General features: G+C 42.1%; 1 protein-coding gene across 1 annotated transcript in view; it reads left to right on the top strand.

Moving 5' to 3' along the window:
- Positions 1 to 23,683, top strand: part of AASS (aminoadipate-semialdehyde synthase) — a 151,909-nt gene that overhangs the window by 20,113 nt on the left and 108,113 nt on the right. Inside the window, exon 2 of the mRNA XM_075345058.1 lies at positions 3,984 to 4,201. Within this exon, the coding sequence (XP_075201173.1) occupies positions 3,992 to 4,201 (210 nt within the window). The 5' untranslated portion in view covers positions 3,984 to 3,991. The remainder of the gene's footprint in view (positions 1 to 3,983; positions 4,202 to 23,683) is intronic.

The raw sequence follows: 23,683 nt of genomic DNA, 5'->3' as shown, positions 1-23,683 counted from the left end.
CTGATGTTTACATCACATACAGAAATTATAATTGCATTCATATTATGAGTACCAAAAGGTTATATTGACAGTTAGAATGAGTTAATGCAGCAAGTCAATATTTGCAGTGTTGACCCTTCTTCTTCAGGACCTCTGCAATTCTCCCTGGCATGCTCTCAATCAACTTCTGGATCAAATCCTGACTGCTAGCTGTCCATTCTTGAAAAAGCAATGTTTGCATTTTGCCAAAATTTGTTGGTTTTTGTTTGTCCACCCGTCTCTTGATGATTGCCCACAAGTTCTCAATGGGATTAAGATCTGGGGCGTTTCCAGGCCATGGACACAAAATCTCTGTTTTGTTCCATGAGCCATTTAGTGATCACCTTTGCTTTATAGCAAGGTGCTCCATCATGCTGGAAAAGGCATTGTTGGGCGCCAAACTGCTCTTGGACAGTTGGGAGAAGTTGCTCTTGGAGGACATTCTGGTACCATTCTTTATTCATGGCTGTGTTTTTAGGCAAGACTGTGAGTGAGCCGATTCCCTTGGCTGAGAAGCAACCCCACACATGAATCGTTTCAGGATGCTTAACAGTTGGCATGAGACAATACTGGTGGTAGCGCTCACCTCTTCTCCTAATAAGCTGCTTTCCAGTTGTCCCAAACAATCGAAAATGGGATTCATCTGAGAAAATGACTTTACCCCCAGTCCTCAGCAGTCCACTCCCTGTACCTTTTGCAGAATATCAGTCGGTCCCTGATGTTTTTTCTGGAGAGAAGTGGCTTCTTTGCTGCCCTCCTTGAAACCAGGCCTTGCTCAAAGAGTCTCCGCCTCACAGTGCGTGCAGAAGCACTCACACCAGCCTGCTGCCATTGCTGAGCTATCTCGGCACTGCTGGTAGTCCGATCCCGCAGCTGAAACAGTTTTAAGATACGGTCCTGGCGTTTGCTGGTCCTTCTTGGGCGCCCTGGAGCCTTTTTGGCAACAATGGAAGCTCTCCCCTTGAAGTTCTTGATGATGCGATAGATTGTTGACTGAGGTGCAGTCTTTGTAGCTGCGATACTCTTCCCTGTTAGGCCATTTTTGTGCAGAGCAATGATGGCTGCACGTGTTTCTTTAGAGATAACCATGGTTAACTGAAGAGAAACAATGATACGAAGCACCAGCCTCCTTTTAAAGTGTCCCGTGGTGTCATTCTTACCTAATCATGACTGATTGATCACCAGCCCTGTCCTCATCAACACCCACACCTGTGTTAATGGAACAATCACTAAAACAATGTTAGCTGCTCCTTTTAAGGCAGGAATGCAATGATGTTGAAATGTGTTTTGGGGGTTGAAGTTCATTTTCTTAGCCAATATTGACTTTGCAAGTAATTGCTGTTAAGCTGATCACTCTTTATGACATTCTGGAGTATATGCAAATTGCCATTAGAAAAACTTAAGCAGTAGACTTTGTAAAAATTAATATTTGTAGCATTCTCAAAACTTTTGGCCATGACTGTACTATATAGCATATCTATCAGTTTGTATTTGTGAATACAATATTGTAGTTTCTTATTAATAACCAGTACAGCTCATTGCGTGTATTGCACCTCCCACACATCAACAACTATTGTAAGCTAACTTGTTTTTTATATGCTTTTACTGTACTGTACAGTATTATGTATTAGTGTACTGTAATAATTTATATGAATATAGTACATTATATTGCATTGCTGTAATAAGTTTGTATAAATACAGTAAATATGTTTGGGTTGTAGAACGAATTGTCTGCGTTTCAATTATTTCCTATGGGAAAATTCGCTTAGATATAAGAGTAACTTGGTTTAAGAGCACACTCCCGAAACCAATTATGCTTGTAATTCAAGGTTCCACTGTCTAAGCAAAAAATATCGTCCTAAATTTACCACTATTATGAAGTGGAATAAGTCACAAAAAAAAACAATCTCAGAATTACTGGGATCCGTTGAAGCGTTCCAGAGTTATAACTTCAAAATGTGACATTGATCAGAATTGAAAAAAATGGCTGGGTGAGGAAGGTAAAAACAGGCGTGGGTGAGGTACTAGCACTATGGCCTTTTAATGTCTTTAATTAATGGTTTAAACATATATATGTCCTTATTTTAATAAATGTTTAATAAAGATTTTCTCTATTTGCACATTTAAATCTCCGTGTTTTTCTCTGGTGTGTAATACTTTTGGGGTAGATGTCGGCTCTGAATTGACAGCTGACATCAAGCCCAGGGGTTAGTAAAGGAGAGTCATCTATCTGACACCCTCATTTATTAACCCAGTAAGTGTACCATTAAAAAACACATGCAGGAAAAATAGTATATTTGAATAAAGGCTCCCTCATTTACCAATTTATGAATTAAAAGAAATCTGAAAGTTCCAACGTAATCCAATGGTGCAATGTGCCACGACGACCATCAAATCCTATGGTGCCTCGTAATGAGAAGGAGGCTCCATTGGTCACTCAGTCAGAGTTTCTCACTTTATTAACATACGAATAGTACCCAAACTCAGACATGGACTACTGAGCAAAGTCCGTGTTCCAGTTCAAGCCACCGTCACTAGGTCTCCGGTACGGACCCCGAACTTTACCATTCAGGTTTGCTCATCCCTACTTTTAACTTTTCTAACGTCCTAACAAAAAAAAAAATAAAACCCTTATGTTTCAAAAATGGCGCTGATATAATTTAGGCATATGGCAAGTGTTACTTATTCGTTTAAGGGTATATAAATTTAAAGTTGGAAAATTTTAGACAACTTCAAAATTTGTCTCCAAAATTGCAATATTTTCATAAAAATAGACATATTGTCAACCAACATTTACAAATAAACATGAAGTACAATGTGTCATGAAAAACAATCTCAGAATCTCTGAGATCCGCCGAAGCGTTCCAGAGTTATAAAGTGACAATGGTCAGAATTACAAAAATTGGGCTAGTCATGAAGGTGAAAATGGGCTATGGTGATGAAATGGTTAAAACAGCACTGCCGGCATGGTGTTAGAAAGAAAAGGAAGCAGTGGAGTATGGTTATTTACAAAGATTTATAGCTTTACAAAGGCTAATCGATAATGATAAAATACAGTTTAGTCACTTTTTAGAGAAAAGAGATGATACAGAAGTGCCTCTCTTTAGTTAGACAACCCCTTTAACTATATCTTGACTTTAATCAAAACTAGATCCTAGTAGAAAAGTACAATATTTCTAGTAGTGGGGATCAGGAGCTGCTAATATGTCACCTGCAACTCAATGGAATTCCTAAACCCCCCGCCCCGCTCCCCACTAATGTAATAGAGCGCCAGATCTCAGTGCACTCTTTGCAAGTCAGGACACTTAGAAGGAGGCTATCAGGGCCAATGCAACATAGTATGGCAAATGTACATTTTAGCTGGAATCACAACAATCCTAGAATATTAAATTGAGTCAAACTCTGGTTTACAAGCAAAATGAAGTGTTCGCTAATAAAATACACCTGTCGCCTTAGTACGCCCACAAATCTGTATAGCAATGCTTGTTGTGGGAACACTTGTGATTGCAAACGTCCACTGTCTGCAACTAAAAAGGCATATATGATCATGAGGTTTACCATGCCTACTGTCTGGATGGATGTTGTGCCATATCTCTGCCTTGGGATACCCTGCAAAAATAAGCCCAAGCTGCTCAAGTAATATGGCATACTTACGTTGTTAGTTTACTATGTAGTAGGAACATTATTTGTAGGTACTATATACGCATACATTAGAAATTTGCAGAAACATCCAGCAATATCCAGAAATGAGTCTAATGTGTTTGTTTGTAGCCAGTGATTATGTCTAAACTTAACTTTGGCATAACGTGTAACATTTTGAAAATAAGCAAATCTTTCACAAGTAATGGAAATTGTGAATGCTGAAAATTGTACTTATGTTTCTGTCACTGTTTTTGTGTTGCTCATATATTTTATTCTCTTGGTTGCTTCATTTGATGTTCTTAACTTTGTCTTATACTTCTAAGGTCTCAAAATGTGGCAAGTTGTGAAGTGTCGGAGATATAATGCAATGTATAACCAGTTGGTTCGTCATCACCATAAAGCTGTACTTGCGATAAGAAGGGAAGACATCAATGCCTGGGAGAGGAGAGCACCGCTTGCTCCAAAGCATGTGAAGGAGCTTACAAACCTTGGCTACAAAGTTTTGGTGCAGCCATCAAATAGAAGAGCTATCCACGAAAAGGTATTGTCCTTGTAATGAATCTGATCACAGCATTTTAACTTTTACACTCTATTTTTATTTTCCCTTTTTGTGAATAGAGAATAAAAAGGAGACAAAAGGAAATACAGTATGTCAATAATAAAACAAAAAAGGGAGATTAGACTGCCTATTTTAAGTATAAACCAACAAACCGGGAGAACTTCCCACAACGTCCTGTGCCCAGAGGTGTAACATACGTTTACGGGTGGCCGCCGCTCAGATGAATAAAGTGCGGCACTGATAGGCAGGAAGCGGTACTTTGCACGCTGCGACAACGCAAGCCGATGCTTCGATGTCGAGCGTGATAGTCCCCGCCCCCGTCGCTGCAGTGATATCTTGTGATTGCTGCCGTAGCGAACATTATCGCTACGGCAGCTTCATACGCACTTATACCGGCCCTGCGACGTCGCTCTGGCCGGCGACTCGCCTCCTTATTAAGGGGGCGGGTTGTGCGGCGTCATAGCGACGTCACACGGCAGGTGGCCAATAGAAGCGGAGGGGCGGAGATGAGCGGGACGTAAACATCCCGCCCACCTCCTTCCTTACGCAGAGCCGGTGTTAGATGCGGTGACGCAGGTAGGAGATGTTCCTCGCTCCTGCGGCTTCACACACAGCGATGTATGCTGCCGCAGGAATGAGGAACAACATCGTACCTGTCACTGCTGCCAAATTATGGAAATGTCGGACCCTAGACCGATGATACGATAACGACGCTTTTGCGCTCGTTAATCGTATCAAAAAGGATTTACACACTATGATATCGACTGCGACACCGGATGTGCGTCACTTTCGATTTGACCCCACCGATATCGCACCTGCGATGTCTTAGTGTGCAAAGCCCGCCGAAGACTACCCAGCTGGTCTTCTGGGAAAATATTAAAGATGGCCTACTCAAGGGACAGGGAAATAAAAAGATCAAAGGTATTACTAAGGTGTTGCGTGAGTGCACACCAGACCTCTCGTATTCTCGGGCAATCCCAGAGACAGTGAAAAATATCAGCTGGGGAATGCATGCATTTAGGGCAAGGATAGTCAACAGAGGGGGACATCCTAGATTTAACTGCCGAGGAAATATATGCTCTATGAAGGAAGATGAGCGCCATGGTTTTATAAGATGGACATAATAGGTAGCATGGCTTCCAAGAGGTCCTTTACCAGACAGTCAGTTAACTGAGACACCTATTTCCCCGGGCATGGCGAAGAGGCCGACCTCTGGATAGAAAGCTTGAGAAGCTTATATATGAGACTCAGAGAAGAAGTCCCCATATGGGCTCTAATGGAAATTAGATGTAAGGGGTGCTCTCTAACGTCTTCTGGGATAGCCCGTAATAGAGTACATAATGTCTCATCTGGACATAAGTGAAATTATCGCCCGCCAGAATCAAATGCTTGAGGATAATGTCCTCTGAGGTAAGAGGGCGTTGTTTATCCGACAGCATATCACAAAACTAATCGACGGCCATTATTCCCAAGCACACGATAAACCAGCCATGTATATTTAATGGGGTCTATTGCAGTTATTGCTGTGGGATTTTAAATGTAAGTGCAGACGAATGTATTTTTAGTCCATGTGATGTCTATGTGTATAACAAACAGCACATAGCACATAGGCCCAATGTAAGCCTATATGCTACCACACGGATTATTTTTTTACGCGGACCTCAGGTCTGTGTGAAAAACAACATGCTCTAGTCTGGTCCAATACACAGCCTAGACTGTTTAATGTAAATAGAGCTGTTTGCAGAAGTGACTGGCTGGAGTTTTACAACAGCCTTCTGAATGCAGCCTTAAAGATGTGGCAGAAAGCTAGATAAGAAAGAATACAGGTATAGAGAAATGAGGAGCGGTCAGAACACCATTAACAAATTGCCTGTTGTTCCAACATCTGAGAGAACTTTGGGAGGGTGCATGGACAGCTTGGTTGACATTCTAGGCAGGAGAGAATCCAAGGGTAGTTCATTAAGCACCCACAAATGCATACATTAGTGCTTGTTAGGCTAAATGCACTCTGTGTTTGCTGCCACTAAAAGGGATATATGCTCATGAGGTTTACAGTGGCCACAGTCTGGATGGATGCTGTGCCATCTCTCCGGATTGAGCTTAAAATCACAAAACATTTATTACATATTTGATAGTAATGTTCGCAGAAGAGCAAAGACCTTATCCTGTTGTCAATAGTATTTTTAAATATAAACGAAATACATTTTCTCTAGTAATCCTTCTTGACAGCATCACAGGAGGTTACTCCATGCCCTAATATGAATGGCAAACACAAAGAGGTTAAATAGCCTTTCCCTACCTCCATCCTCAGTGTTTTCCCTATCTCTATAGGGGCATGAAGAGATTATGTTTTTGACCAGCCTTAAATGCACTAATTGAGAAACTTTACAGATGAAAAAAATCCTTTCCTGTGTCCAAAAGCTTCAGAAGAAAAATATACTTTCATCTTCCTCAAAATCAGATTTCCCAGTACTGAAGGAAATCGAAAATGGGACAATGAAGCTACCATTAGGGAGGATAAGGCGCAGATCCATTTTCCTTAATCTGAGTTGTCCAAACCTGGACAAACAATGACAGCAACAAAGTAAGTGGTAGGATTTCAGAATGCCATCTCCAATGGCAAAATATCTCTTCTAATCAGTAGATCCTAAAATCAATACAAGAGAGGTTCACAACTGAATTTTCCTCTTATCCTCCCAAACGATAAAATTGACATCTGTACCAACTCAACAGTAGCAGGGTTCTCTAAAATTGGGACTTCAGACATTCTTAATGCACCACTCCAGTGTTTTTGTTTGTTTTTTTTAATTTATTTTATTTCACCCCTGGAGTGGTTCTTTTAAATCCAGGTCCCTTGCCTACAGAGTTAGGCGGGCTTTGCACGCTGCGACATCGGTAACAATGTGTTACCGATGCTGCAGCGATAGTCCCGCCCCCGTCGCACGTGCAATATCTAGTGAAAGCTGCCGTAGCGATTATTATCGCTACGGCAGTTTCACATGCACTCACCTGCCGTGCGACGTCCCTCTGGCCGGCGACCCGCCTCCTTCCTAAGGGGGCGGGTCGTGCGGCGTCACAGCGACGTCACACGGCAGGCGGCCAATTGAAGTGGAGGGGCGGAGATGAGCAGGATGTAAACATCCCGCCCACCTCCGTCCTTCTCATTGCAGCCGGCGGCAGGTAAGGTGAAGTTCCTCGCTCCTGTGGCTTTACACACAGCGATGTGTGCTGCCGCAGGAGCGAGGAACAACATCGTACCTGTCGCTGCACCGGCATTATGGAAATGTCGGAGGCTGCAGCGATGATACGATAACGACGCTTTTGCGCTCGTTCATTGTATCAAAAAGGATTTGCACGTTGCGATATCGACTGTGACGCCGGATGTGCGTCACTTTCGATTTGACCCCACCGACATCGCACGTGCAATGTCGCAACGTGCAAAGCCGCCCTTATACTTATCCTCCGGCGTCTTCATCTGTATTCAGCGTTGCAGTGGGTCTTTGGCAGTTTGAGACTTGCCGGCGTCTCTAGTGTTTGTGTGCATCACTCTTCAATTTAAATCAGTGAGAGCCTCGGTCTGGCACGCAAAGATTGGTATTGAGAGCTTGTGACGTATCTTCTGACTTTCGGACAGTCAGAAGTTACTTGCCCAAGAAGGGGTCGTGGGACTGGAGCAATGCTGAAAAATGATAAAGACACCAGAGGGCGATTTATAAGGCCTGGCGTAGGGGACTTAGATTTAAAGTACCACTCCAGTGCTGGAAAAGAGAAAAATACACAAATTCTGGAGTGGTACTCTATTAACATTATTTTTCTGGTCCCAGTAACAGAACAAAACTTGTCCCTTTATTCTTGCCTGGTTCTATTAAAGAAACAGTGGAATTTACAGGGTAATTCTAAATCTGAAACACATAATCCATGTTATAAGTTACAGGCAATTCAAGATGGAGTTTGTAAAGTCCACCACCTCCTTAATGGGGATAAACTTTGTCCTGGCTACCAACAACTTAATGACTACTATTACCATGTTCCTATGCATTCACTCTGTCGAAAGTTCCTAGAATTTGTCATACTACAAGATCAGCAGATTCTTCATGTCCAGTTCAATGTCCTACCATTCAGAAATTTGTCTGACCCCTGTATTTTTAAAAAATCATGACAAAAATGGTGGCCTTTATCAGGCAATAAAACATCTGCGGAATCCCTTGCCTACACAACCCATTGATTTTGACCTCATCCTTTCCTCTTCTAGAACATCTAGACAAGAATCACCAAATCTTGACATCTCTAGGTTGACTAATCAGCTTACAAAATTCCTTCCACTCAAAGTTTTTCTCTGGATTCTGCCGGAATATCAAAAGCAGACTTCCTTTTTACCAAGAGAGAAGCAGTTCAATTCATTTAAAAAAATTGATTCTTTTGGGAGCAAAGAAAAGTATCCCTAAAAACACCATGTCCATCCTTTGGTTATATGACCACATGTATTCACACAGTCATCTGGTCTCGGGCCCACACCAAAATCCTTCAGGCTCATATCCTATTCTGCTGAGAAAAGTCTAATTTCTCCCTGAACGGGAAGATTGTTCTTTCAAATCAGGGAAGACCTTCATACTTTTGGCTAAATCTAGTCAATCTAATGAAAGGCGTACCCTGGCATCAATTTTCTCTTGTGACAAAACCATCATATGACAGCAAAATGTGATGGAGAGCACTAGTATGCCAAAATCTTTCCAAGGGATCTGGGCTCAAAAAGTCAGCTGTTTTACCTTTCCAATTTCAGAAAACTAAATGCTGTATGGGAAACCCTCAACGCCATAGCAAAAATTGTGTAAGGAACCCACGTCAAAATCTATTCTAACGATGTTGTGGCAGTAACTAGCCTTTGGCAAACAAACGCAAACACAATTCGGGAATGTATTAACAGAGGCTTTCAATCTACATCACATGAAGTAACCTCTACTCTTCTTTGGTCAGATCTCATCTGGAATACTATGTCCATTTCTGGACACCACATTTAAAAAAAAAAGACCTGAATAAACTGGAAAGTGGAGCAAGTTTAGAGAACAGTGACCGGAATGGTGACCGGTCTGCAAACCATGTCTTATGAGGAACGCTTACAGGATTTGAGAATGTTTAGCTTGCAAAAAAGAAGACTGAGAGTAGACTTAATAGCTGTGTAAAAATATTTGATGGGCTTCACAATGTAGAGGGATCAGCACTATTATCATTTGCACAAGGAAAGACTAAAAGCAGTGGGATGAAACTGAAGGGGAGCAGACATAGATTAGATATTAGAAAAAACTTTTAGGCCCTGTGCGCACTTGCCGTTTTTTCCCGCGGATTTCCTGCGGTTTTGCTGTATGTTTCGCTGCAGAAAATGTTCATAACATCTCTGCAGTGAATCACCAGCAAAACCTATGGAAAAAAAAATGCTGTGCGCACTATGCGGAATTTGACAGCTGCAGCTGCATGTTTTGCTGCGGGATTCCCGCAGCAAAAACAATTGCATGTCACTTTTTTTTCTGCACGTCGCTGCGGGATTTCACTCCATTGACTGCAATGTAATCGTGAAATCCCGCAGGGAATAACGCAGGCAGCAAAATCTGTGCGATTCATTGCATTTTCCTGCGTTATTCCCTCCGGTATTTCGCGGTTTACCTGCGGTAATGTACAACGCTGCCTGCGGTTTGCACTTTGCAGGGAAGTGATGTCATTATGACAGGAAGAGGAAGCGGAGCAGAGAGTAAACACACACAGATCGCACTCACACACAGACACAGACATATAGAATACACATAGAAATCAAACGGAAATATAAAAAAACACGTGGGCTCCGCTGTATTTTTACCGTCCAGCCGAGGTAAGCACACAGCGGTGGCCCGGTATTCTCAGGCTGGGGAGGGCGAGGGGCAGGGTTAATGTCCCCCTCCTCCCGCAGCCGAGAATATCAGCCTGCAGCTGCCCCGGGACTGTCTCATCCATTATGCGACAGTACCGGAGTGTCCCTGGCTCTTCCTGTTGCTGTGATGCGGTGGCAGACAGGGTAATAAGGGGTTAATGGCGGCGGATCACCGCCACTAAGTCCAGGCTTGATCATGGCAGCGTCTATGAGACAGCTGACATGATCAACCCGTAAGTAAAGTGAAAAAACACACACACCGAAAAATCCTTTATTTTAAATAAAACACAAATAAGCCTCCTCATTCACCCTTTTATTAACCCCTCCCAAACACACAGCTCCGGCGTAATCCACGTCCTGCGATGCTTGCATCCAGCCGTGACTGACACATACTGAATGCAGCCTCGCAGCGAGACAGCAGAGGTAACCACAGGGCATTTCCCACGGCCGGTAATGTGAACTCACATTACCGCTCGGGAGAAATGCAGCGATCTGTCCTCTATCTATCTATCCCTCTATCTATCCCTCGATCTATGGCTCTGTCTATTTGTCTATTTATCTATCGATCTACTATCCATCTCAAAAGGAAATTATTTTTTTTTTTTTTCAATGTGCTTTATTGCATTGAATTCAATAAAACACATGTACCAACCCGCACGCGGCAAAACCGCTGCAATACCGCGAACAATACCACGGTAAAACCGCAGCAAACCGCGGCAAACAGCATGCGGTTTTTGGGTGCGGTTTGCCGCGTTTTTTTACCGCGGGTGCGGTAATCTTTCAGACCCTGTGCACAGGGCCTAAGGGTGATTGAGTAGAACGGACTCCCACAAGAGGTAGTGAGCTCCCCTTCAATGGAAGTCTTCAGAAAGAGACTGGACAGACATCTGTTATTTAAATACAGATAGAATCATCAGATCCATTTTCAAAAGATGTTCATCTAATACCTTATGGTCCCCAATTAACTACGGTAATTACATCCATTAATGACCCTAGGCCTATTGTAATCATAATAAGATCCAAGTGGACAAAAATTATCAGTAACAATTCTTTATTACAAAAATCTAAGTTAGATCACACAGTGCAGATTCAGTGAGTTAAAAACAATCGAAGAGGAATTTCAAAAGAAAAATACACCGGGCAGTGCAACTGGGGACACAAATTAAAATTGTGCATAATATAGACTCATTTGATGATTCAGGTCTAATTCTGCTCCTATCACATAAACTGCTTAAATATAATTAATATAGCAATGTCAAATTGAGAAATAGTTTAAGATTTAATAGCTTAATCTGAACTCCTGTATCACAGAAAGGTATTTACAGAGATATACATAATAATATTCCCAAATTATTGTACAGGAGGTCAGTTTAGTGTGTCACATAAAGTGCTTTAAAATAGTGCGTACAATTACAAGAGCCATCTAGAGTGACTCAGACTCACTGACTACACTACTTTACATAGCAGTTAGACCTTGCAACATACAATAATATGCAATTTATATAGCTTGATTAAATATAAACGAGATAAGGCAGTCAGACATCGTAACAATGAAGAGTGCTTGCTCCACCATCAAAGCCCATAGTAACCTCATATGCCATGATAATAACCTGCTGTAGCCATATTATATCACCAGTTACACCGCCCTGCACCTCGACACGTTTTGCCGGCGCTTCATCCGGAGGTCCTTTCTGTGATACAGGAGTTCAGACTAGGCTATTAAATCTTAAACTATTTCTCAATTTGACATTGTTATATTGACTACATTTAAGCAGTTTATGTGATGGTTCAGGTCTAATTCTGCTCCTATCAAATGAGTCTATATTATGTACAATTTTAAATTGTGTGTCCCCAGTTGCACTGCCCTGTGTATTTTTCTTTTGAAATTCCTCTTCGATTGTTTTTAACTCACTGAATCTGCACTGTGTGATCTAATTTATATTTTTGTAATAAAGAATTGTTACTGATAATTTTTGTCCACTTGGATCTTATGATTACAATAGGCCTTGGGTCATTAATGGATGTGGACAAACATCTGTGTGGGATGATTTAGTGAATCCTGCTTTGAGCATGGGGTTGGACCAGATCACCCAGGAGGTCCCTTCCAATTTTACCATTCTATAATTTCTCAAGGGAACACTAAAAGGTTCTGAAGGGTTCTATCAGCCAAAATATTCTCTTTGGCAGACGATCACCTCTCCTGATTAACCCTCTTTCTGAAAGGGTAATCCAACATTCAGGCAGACTATCTAAGTAGAAAAGACTTGAATCTTGGAGAGTGTAGTCTAAATGTCCTCAAATTGTAGCTCGAAAGTGTGGCTAGAGGTCGACTTCTTAGTAAACCATCAAAACACAAATCCAATTGTTCTCTCTGAATCTTATAGAACCTTGCTTGGGAGTAGACTTTTCTTTGCTCATCACTGTCACTGGAAGTTCAAATTTGGCTTATGCATTTAGACAAATTCTTCTCCTACTAAGAATCTTAAAAAAATCAGGGAATAGAGATTCAAAACATTACATATCCCCTGTTTGACAAAACAAACATTAGTTTCAGACTCCTGAGCAGTCTGAAGATAGAAAAATCTCTTATTTTTCCAATCACTGAGGATCTTAACCGAACATGACATGTTTGACTGCCGAACTTCACAGTCACAGCTGGCACTGCCCAGCTTCAGTGTCCAGACCCGCCCTCTGCACACTCATCATGTATAGTACCTAATGGGAGTCTATAGATATATACACCGTGTGTATGGTATGTATACCCCCACTCTGTCTCTCACCCATGCACTCTTTTCTCTCCCCCTGTGCTCTCTCCTCTGCCCCCCCAGGAACCACCCGCTCTGTCTCTCACCCGTGCACTCTCTGCTCTGTCTCTCAACTGTGCACTCTCTTCTGTCCCCCTGCGCTGTCTTTTCTGACCCCTCCCCGTGCGCTGTCTCTCACCCCATGCTGTCCTTACAGCTGAGTGATGTAGAGTTCAGTACTGCTGACCGCAGCGTCAGGTGACGTCACAAGGCTCTCCTCCCAGCAGTATTCAAACGCCAGGCACGTCTGACACTGCGTTCATCACAATGCAGAACACAGTGCACGGGGGAGGAGGAGACAGTTACCCGGGCCCCATATATCATAAAGAGCTGAGGACACCGTTGGACAAACAGCACGGTCCTAACAGCGAGTGGGCCCCCCTGTTGTCCAGGGCCTGGCACATACAGGGCACAGATAGGAGGGAGCAGGGAAAGTACGGAACGTGGGGAGAGGGCGGGGAAGGATGACAGAGAGCGGGGGCTGCATCGCACTGTACTTGGTAGGCAGCAGGGTGGCAACATAACGTCGGCTGTGATGCCCATCACCAAGGTCCTGCCCCTGTCATCGTGATGTCACAGGAAGCAGCAAAATCCCGGCAGGAGCGGTCATAGATGAATTACATGCTCTCTGCGTTTTTATTTTAAATTTTTGGATGACCAAATTATTTTCCGTTTTTTTTTTTTTTTTTTTTTTTTTACCCTTCTTTTAGTCCAAAAGTGGTTTTCAAGTTCCATGTATCTAATGAAATTATTTACCACCTTTTTGTCAGTGCCCTTCAAATAGTAAAGAAGAAGAATTCAGTTTCTTCATTGTACACAGAATTATCTTTAATTAACTAGAATGATCTAATCTCTTGCAGAAAGACTATATCTTTACCCAACATGGTGGACCTAATAAGCACTTCCAAGGGTATTATTACCAACCAGTTTAAAAATAGCTGTCTGCAAGTTCTATAGGTTTCAGAATTTACCTCCTCCAGAAAAATTTAAATCTCCATAAGTGCCATGTTCGTTACCTGGGCCGAAAAGTTTAGTGTCTCCATCGAACAGAGCGCCAGTTCATCGTCTGTCCATACCTATACTAAGCTTAGTGGCCCTGATTCCTCAAGACTAGAAATTTTCATGTTTGTATTGATCAGGGGGCATAGTGAAGTTAGACGTTCCTGATTTGTGAAGAGTTTGATGTCTCCTCATGAATCTGTAGTGTATGACAAGCGGTGTGTGTCTATATGCGCCATACTAGAAATCTTACTGTAGTCAGAAATTGGAGTGAGATATCTGGTTTAGGTGACTCCACTGCTAATGATGAATTAGATGAGTTGTGGCCCCGCGGCTCCCCTGTCATGCTCCGCCTTAGCCCATTTTGGTGGAATTGTGGGACATTGTAGTGAAAGCACAAAGTATAAAATTTTGGTGCAACTCTGAGCTGTTCCAAAATTGTGCAACTTTTTCGAAGCTTTTACGCCACTTTTGATGAATCAGGTCAATGCCTTTTGAAGGAAAGTTTTCCAGGCAATTGTCCTTCCCTCATTATATTTTCCATTTCTGCTGTTGTGCAGGGTAACTAGAGAAATTAGAATTAGTTTTACCGGTAATTTGGTTTTCTTAGAATCTTCCATGACAGCACCGAAGATTTCCCTCCCTTCTTATGTACCCTTAGTGTTAAATAAATTTATTTAAGCATTCATGCCGGTTTGGCTATTTGAAAAACGCTGAGGACTTCAGGTGGAGAGGAGCTGTTTAATTTCCTAGTGTTACCTGTTCTTATTAAGCCGGAAAGTAAACCTCCTGTGGTGGTGTCTTGGTAGGTGACTAGAAAGTGAATTACTAAAACTTATTTTTTGGATTTTCACCTCACTCCATGTGCTGGATCTACTACCTTTTGGATATTAGAGTATTCTGAGATCATCAAGCATTGCAGGCATCTACAGTATTTGTGGCTGTGCTAACTGGTAATAGGGCCAGATTTTAATAGTGTGAGTCAAATCTCAACGCAATTACCAACGGCTGAATGGTTTTGTTTTACAATCGTGCAGCCATTGATTCATGATGGTGGGCAAAGAATGAGTCAGACAACCCTCCTCAAAGTGTCGTTGTATCCATATGCTTACTAAAAAGTGGCGGAGAGGTTTTTTAATTGCTGCCAAAGATCTGTCCATCAATTATAGTAATTTCACAAATTTAAATAAGACTGCTCTGCAAATTTAAAATGCACTATTACTTTTAAGCCTCTGTCCCTTTCAGGAATTTCCGAGCCCTATACAGCTACGCTGGTTAGGGCCCTATTCATCCCATAATGGACACGTATAGTACATGCACTGCTCACATGGTAGAAGCATGCAGCACACAACTCCCATGTTAGAGCTTGCCTACAGATTTTTATAAACTCCTTCTGCAGCCAATAATAGAAAATGCAGCACAGAAGTTGTTGAAAGCAATCAATGGTACAACATTGTTAATTAAAACCAATTAGAAACAATGATTTTTAGCCAAAACTACATGCATTTATTGAAGTAAATCAATTGTTACCCAGTATCGGACATAAGTATCTGGGGTCCACAGGATGAATTGATTCCTCAGGGCTCACCATACAGCTACTCTACATAGACATTTTACCTGTTTATACTCCAGCCACATGCATATGTATACAATACAGTGTGTAAAACATCATGTGCCTCTTAATGAATTTGTCGCATTTTTCAGCTTACATGCATCACCACAAGAAACTTGCTACAATCAGGGACTGGCTTACAATTCTGTTGTATTTACACCACTTTTTTTTTTAAGTAAATTATGTTGAATTTCTTGGCCACGCTCGCCTGCACACCATTTTTAAATGAAGCTTTGCTCTTTATTAAAAGTCCTCCTCCCTTCCATAGAGGCTATATAGCTTAGTCCCCCTTCCCCACATATGGCATATATAACCTAGTCTCCCCCCTCCAATATATAGCATATATAGTATAGGACCCTCTCTCACATATAGCATATATAGCCTAGTTCCCCCCACATATATCCTATATAGCTAACCCCCCTTTCCCATATATGGCCTAGACCCCTCTCTCCCCACATATAGTATATACAGTGTGTCCACCCATATCCTGTCTACTGCTATTAACTTGAGAACGGCAGCAGCTATAGGCATAGAAGTGGTGTATAGGTATAGTAAAGTAGCCATGCGCTAGGCAATGAAACCACCTATAGTGCCACCTGGTGGAAAACAACGGAGTTATCATTTTTATCTCGAAAACGGAATGAGGTAGAGAAAAAATTGGAATTAAAAAATTGTAGGGCATCATCAATTCAATACGAATCGACACCTTGCATACAGAAATGCTATGATATGAAACCCATGACTCCCCTAAAACATTGAATGCTGCTCACGCTATGGCGCTCATTTAACTTTGTTGCTCAAAGTGGCCACCGTCAGCTGCAATGCACATCTTGACTCTGGAAAGCATACTGTATCTTGCTGCACGTTGTGCAATATGGTAAGTGACACGTTTGCACAAGCATCTGTGATACGTCGTCGTAGGTCCTGCAATATTGGTGGAGGGGTCGCATACACCTGCTGTTTCATGTGACCGCACAGAAAGAAGTCCAAAGGGGTCAGGTCAGGTGAGCGTGGAGGCCACTCCATGCAGCCACCATACCCAATGAATGGCTGCATGCAATTTTAGGAAGGTCTCCATGAGGTATCGCTTCACGTCTGCAGCCTTGTGAGTTTTACACGTTCTAATCATATTATTTCTGTATGCAAGGTGTCGATTCATATTGAATTAATGATGCCCTACAACTTTGTAATTCACTTTTTTTTCTCTGTCATTCCATTTTTGAGATAAAAATGCTAACTCCATTGTATTCCACCAGGTGGCTCTATAGGTGGTTTTATTGCGTAGCACATGGCTACTTTACTATACCTAGACACCACTTCTATGCCTAAAGCTGCCGCCGTTCTCAAGTTAATGGCGGTGGACAGGATATGGGTGGACACACTGTATAACCTAGTCCTCTCTGTCCCACACGTGCTTACAAGTTACATGTATACCAACTCCTGCTCTGGCTCATTTTTTGGGAGGGGGGTTCTTTAATCTCTTGTACTTAGTACAAATAGGGCGTGGCATTTCAGCTGGGCATTTCATTTATATTGCCTCCCATGGCTGTGTGTCCATAGTCGAGACCCAGTTACTCTCTTCCTTATTTAGGTTGAGGTCTGTTTTGACACATGGTGAGGTTTTAATACTAGAAAGTGTTGGGTTCCGTCCTGATTTGTGTACACCTTGTTGAACTGGGATGGCTTTACGCTTTTTTGATCAAACATAGTGTTTACTAAGCACCCTATGTTTATATGCACTTTTTGGTTTTACTTATTTACAGCAGGGTAGATGTACGTTTTTATTTTTTTTCCTGTTTTTTTTGTACATGGAAAATGTAGTGTGAGAAGGGGTGAAAGGGGCGCACTGGAGAGATAAAAAATAAAGTATTCACTGTGACATACCTTCATAAACTATAGCACAATCATTGGATGTCATTTATCTCGACTTCGGTAAAGCATTTGCTTGGGATCGGGGAAAATGTGTGTAGATGGGTAGGTAGCTGGCTTAGTGATAGAAAACAAAGAGTGGTTATTAATGGTGCTTACTCAGATTGGGCCAGGGTTACTAGTGGGGTGCCACAGGGGTCTGTATTGGGCCCCCTACTATTTAATATATTTATTAATGATCTGGTGAATGGTTTACAGAGTAAGATATCAGTATTTGCAGATGATACAAAACTATGTAAGGTAGTTAACACAAAGGAGGACAGTTTGCAACTACAGATGGATTTGAGTAAATTGGAGAATTGGGCTGAAAAATGGCAAATGAGGTTTAACACAGATAAGTGTAAGGTTATGCACATGGGAAGGAGAAACAGATGCTATGATTACTTACTAAATGTAAAACTGCTGGGGAAATCAGACATGGAAAAAGACTTGGGCATATTAGTCAATAAGAATCTAAATTGGAGTGCCCAGTGTCAGGCAGCAGCCACCAAAGCAAATAGGGTGATGGGATGCATTAGAAGAGGTCTGGGGGCACGAGATGAAAACATCATTCTCCCTCTGTACAAATCACTCGTCAGACCACACTTGGAGTATTGTGTGCAATTTTGGGCGCCGGTGCTCAAGAAAGACATTACTGAACTTGAAAGGGTTCAGAGGCGGGCTACTAAAATAATAAATGGAATGGGTGCATTACAATACACGGAAAGGTTATCAAAATTAGGTCTATTTACTCTAGAAAAGAGAAGACTTAGGGGAGACCTAATAAATATGTACAAATATATCAGAGGGCCATATAGAGATCTCTCCCATGATCTATTTGTACTAAGGACTATGACAAGAACAAGGGGGCATTCTCTTCTTTTGGAGGAAAGAAAATTCCTACATCAGCATAGAAGAGGGTTCTTCACGGTAAGAACAGTAAGGCTCTGGAACTCTCTTCCTGAGGAAGTGGTGATGGCCAACTCACTGAATGAATTTAAGAGAGGAATGGATGCTTTTCTTGATAGCAAAAGTATAGAAGGTTATAAATAGCATAATCTTACAGGTAGATAGAAGAGCGACCAAGATTATTAGAGGAATGGTTGGGCTGCAATACCAAGACAGGTTATTAAACTTGTGGGTTTTTTAGTTTGGAAAAACAAAGGCTTAGGGGGGATCTAATCACAATGTATAAACTTATGAGGGGACAGTACAGAGACCTTTCCAAAGATCTCTTTACACCTAGGCCTGCGACTGGAACACAGGAGCATCCGCTACGTCTTGAGGAAAGAAGGTGTAATCATAATCACAGACGAGGATTCTTTACTGTACGAGCAGTGAGACTATGGGACTCTCTGCCGCATGATGTTGTAATGAGTGATTCACTACTAACATTTGGGATTTGATGTTTGTCTTTCCTGACGGTCCTGAGGAAGGGGGCAGTAGCTCCTGAAACGCGTAGACCTGGATGAAACTAAAGATACATTAATCTGAACATCTGTCCAAGTGATCTTTTGGCGCAGTATTGAACACCCCTCTCTCTTGTGTTCTCTGTTAACTACTAACATTTAAGCAGAGCCTGGATGCCTTTCTTAAAAAATGTAATATTACCAGTTATGTATATTAGATTTTATGACAGGGTGTTGATCCAGGGAACTAGTCTGATTGCCGTATGTGGAGTCAGGAAGGATTTTTTTTTTCCCCCATTGGAGCTTGTTTGACACATTGGGGTTTTTTTTGCCTTCCTCTGGATCAACATGTTAGGCTACGGGTTGAACTAGATGGACTAAGAGGTAATTTGCATGCTGCGACATCGCAAGCCGATGCTGCGATGCCGAGCGCGATAGTCCCCGCCCCCGTCGCAGCTGCGATATCCTTGTGATAGCTGCCGTAGCGAACATTATCGCTACGGCAGCTTCACGTGGACTCACCTGTCCTGGGACATTGCTCTGGCCGGCGACCCGCCTCCTTATTAAGGGGGCGGGCCATATGGCGTCACTGCGACGTCACACGGCAGGCGGCCAATAGGAGCGGAGGGGCGGAGATGTAAACATCCCGCCCTTCTTCTCCCTTCCGCATATCCTACGGGAGCCGCGGTGACGCCGGTAGGAGATGTTCCTCGCTCCTGCGGCTTCACACACAGCGATGTGTGCTGCTGCTGGAGCGAGGAACAACATCGGACCATCGCATCAGTGTAATTATGGATTACGCCGACGCTACACCGATGATACGATTACGACGCTTTTGCGCTCGTTAATCGTATCATCTAGGCTTTACACACTATGATGTCGCCTGCGATGCCGGATGTGCGTCACTTTCAATTTGACCCCACCGACATCGCACCTGCGATGTCGTAGTGTGCAAAGTACCCCTTAGAGTCTCCCTTCAACCTTAAAAACTATAAACATTACCATTGTGTCGTTTCCAATGGTCTCAGTTTCTGCTAATTTGTGACTGGTTTTGCTCCTTAGTGCTACCCCGTCGTTTTGGGGATCAGGTGTTGTAGCCTTCTATTAACAGCCAGCCCCCTGATAAGACGTCTTTCCATTCAGTCTGAGATCAGGGGGCGCAGCCAGCCCCTGCCAATCTACAGCTCCCCTGTCATGATGTCTACTGCAGCAGGGAGGAAATATGAAAGGTGCTGCAGCAGAGATTACATGGGTTTTCTACTACTAGGACTACCCCCTTCTCAATCCCCATGTTTGACCCCATTAAAATAGAGCTTCAGCAGCTCTAACTTCTTGTTGATTAATTTATACGTCTGAAGGCCGGGAAAGAGAGCCAGCAGTGATTGGATGTGGGGCTCGTATGACGTCACAACCTCACATGAGCCCTTGGAGCGCAAGCACAACACCGCAGGAACAGCGCCAGGTTAGGAGGTGAGAATGAGCTATTTTTATTTTAATGGAGCCAAACATGGGCCATGTAAAGTCCCTTTAACCTTTTAATTTAGTGTCCCTTTAACCTCTTAGAGACCAGCACGAATTTTTCAAATCTGATGTTTCAATTTATTGGCAATAACTCTGCAATGTTGCAACATATCACAGTGATTCTGAGATTGTGTGTTTTTTTTTTGTAGCAAATAATAGTATCATCATAATAAAATATAAGGTTATGTTTTGCATTTATGTATAAAAATAGCAGAAATTTGTCAAAACTTTCTATGAACTGGCCATTTTCAAACTTTGAATGATTATCCCTTTAATCCAGTCAAACTGTCTAGTGCACAGATAAAGGGAGGCAAAAATATTTACACCCTGTGAGAAATCCTCCCTCCTGTACACCACCTATTAGCGGAGGTTGGCACCCTAAGTTGTCCATATGGCACCCCACTCACAGTCGACTCTACCTAGCCCCCCCCTGACTCACCCTACCCCCCATTCCCCCCTCCCCGCTCACTGTGTTGTAAAAGTGATAAGACTTGGTTATTCAAATCAGTACGAATACTGTAATTGCACGCACACACACACATATAATTTTTTTTTTTTATTTTATTAATTTCTTTTGCTTTTACAAAACAAAGTTGTTTTTTACTTGGCCTCCTAAGGCTATAGGTTTTTTTTTTATTTTATTTTTTTTATTCTGCCAAAACTGTATGAGAATTTTTTGGTTTTTTTTTTTGGGGGGGGGGATGATTTTTCCAGGAATACCATTTGTATTTCATGGTGGCTCCGTGGTTAGCACTACAGTCTTGCAGTGCTGGCGTCCTACTTTCTTCTTGTGTGTACATGGATTTCCTCTGGGTACTCTGGCTTCCTTCCATACCCCAAAGACCTACATACATACTAATAAGGAATTTAGATTGTGAGCCCCGATGGGGACAGGGATGATCACATCTGTAAAGCAGTGTGGAATTGATAGTGCTATATAAGTGAGTAAAAGTAAATAACTTTCTATAAGACTGTGAGCGCGTTAAATTCCATTTTTTGTCAGCTGTATGATGAAAAATTTATAGTTTTGCTACATTTTTTTTTTTTTTTTTTATAGTGTTCTCTGTAGGGGCTAAATAGTGTGACTGTTTTATAGGTGAAGTCGTTCCTGACTCGGCAAAACCAAATTTGTACTGTATTTTTTCATTCTTTAGGTTTTCTTTGTTGCTATATTTTTTTTTTTTTTAGCTTTTCATAGGTTTTTTTTTTCACTCATTTTTTTTTGTTATATAGTCATTGTATGGGACTTTAACTTTTATTTCTCTGATCAATCACTGTTGTAATATTGCAAAACACACGTGCTGCAATGCATTAGACCAGTCAAGTGTTATGCGGCCGTCACACGAGGCGATCTATAGTGCGATAGATCATCGGGGTCACGGTTTTCGTGGCGCACATCCGGCTTCGTTGGCGACGTCGTCCCGTGTGACACCTACGAGCGATCGCAAAAAGGTGAGAAATCGGGTATCGTGTAATGGTCGTTTATTTTTAAAAAATCGTTTATTTTACTTTGTGCCGGTTGTTCATCGTACCCGGGGTAGCACACATCGCACTGTGCGACACCCCGGGAACGATGAACACAGCTTACCTGCGTCCCGCGGCACCCGCCGGCTATGCGGCTGGCCGCTGTGTGATTTCGCTGTGATGCCGAACGTCCCACCCCCTTCAGGAAGTGAATATTCGCCGCCCACAGTGACGTCGCTCAGCAAGTACGTGTTACGGGGGTTAAACGACTTTGTGCGACACGGGCAGCGATTTGCCCGTGACGCACAAACGACGGGGGCGAGTATGATCAATCATGCGATCGCACGATAGATCGTACCGTGTGAAGCCCGCATTATACTGACTAAACTCCTTTTAGACCATGCTTTTAGTATGGTTTAACAGGCCACCGTAGCTTAGCGAATAACTGAACAAACAAAAAGGCACACATCGGATCTTATCTGGGATTAAGGTATATATGTGGATATGCTCACCTAGATTGGTTGTGACTAATTCACAACCACCATAAGGGCATGTAGAAAATGGCTGCCGCAGTCCTAAAAATGTAATCAATCATACATGAGAAGAAACCTTAAGTCGACCATGCTGCTGTTGAGAAATCAATCATTTATGGATGGCTAAGGATATGATTTATTGCTATGCATTTTGGATAACAGTCTCCTTCTTCAGGACAATCAAAGATGAATGTCCAAACAAGTTCACATATGGAGTAAATATTGGTCAGAAAAATCTTAAAAAAAAAAAATCATGTGTGCACCAGACTAGTCACCTGATACGGCTGTGTACACCGAAACATGAGACATTACAAATATACTATTACAATAAACCACAAAAACAACATAAAAATTGTCATGAATATGTGAATAAAAATGAGTAAATTAAAAAATGAAAAGCGTGTGATTAAAAAAAAATAAAAAAAAATATAAAAGGAAAATAAAATGTGGTTCTAACTCGTGTCCGTGTGTATCTGTGTTGCTGAGGACATAGCAAATAGTCAGTGCCACTGAGAATGCAAAGAAAAAGAGAACCATGGGAGAAAAAATAGTAAAAAAAAAAGGAATAAATGGAAAAAACATTATGTACAGAATATGTGGTGCCCCTGACCTGGTCAGGCACCACTGAGTACTGCACCCATGCTGGCACAGTACTTCCAGGTAGTCCTAAAAGCCAGAATGAGGTGTGTACGCACAGACACATAGCAACCAGTTCCCCCACACCATTCAATTCTTATCAAGAGGTGTTTTGGACTCTGCCTGAGTTATTCTGGGACCCGTTTCTTCTATACACCTGAGCCCCTGGGGCCTGCCTCACTCACGGGAGACTACACCATCTGACTGCAGACCCCATCAGCCCCAGACGCTCATAAAATCTGCAGCGGCGGTCATCCATGTCCCTGACCGCAAGCCGTGAGTGACGTCACGACACATACAAAATCTGACATACCTGTTTGCCATATTAAAAGAAGACCCTGTGGTGTCCTTGAAGCTGGATCAATGTCCTTGGGGCGTCACAGATACTAGAACTCGTGTTAATACATGTTTATATTGGGAACACGCTGATATGCATGTGGTGCCACAGAAATAAGTAAGGATAAGGAAGAAGGAAAAAGTATGTACAACTTTAAATGTGAAAATTTTTTAAAGGAGGGCGGTACAGTACGTTAAAAGACATAAAAGTACGTGTAAAAATATGATGTGATTGGAATGTGAAAGATCAAATGGTATAGTGAGATGTAAAAAAAAGTTTATTAGGGTGAGCTCAGTTAGAGGATGACCAGTGTAGAAATGACAGACTGTGCGATTTAAAAAA

This window comes from Anomaloglossus baeobatrachus, chromosome 4 (genome assembly GCF_048569485.1).
Source record: "Anomaloglossus baeobatrachus isolate aAnoBae1 chromosome 4, aAnoBae1.hap1, whole genome shotgun sequence".
Lineage (NCBI taxonomy): Eukaryota > Metazoa > Chordata > Amphibia > Anura > Aromobatidae > Anomaloglossus > Anomaloglossus baeobatrachus.
Note: the sequence above shows the minus strand (reverse complement) of the source record. Positions and strands in the feature narration are given on the sequence as shown.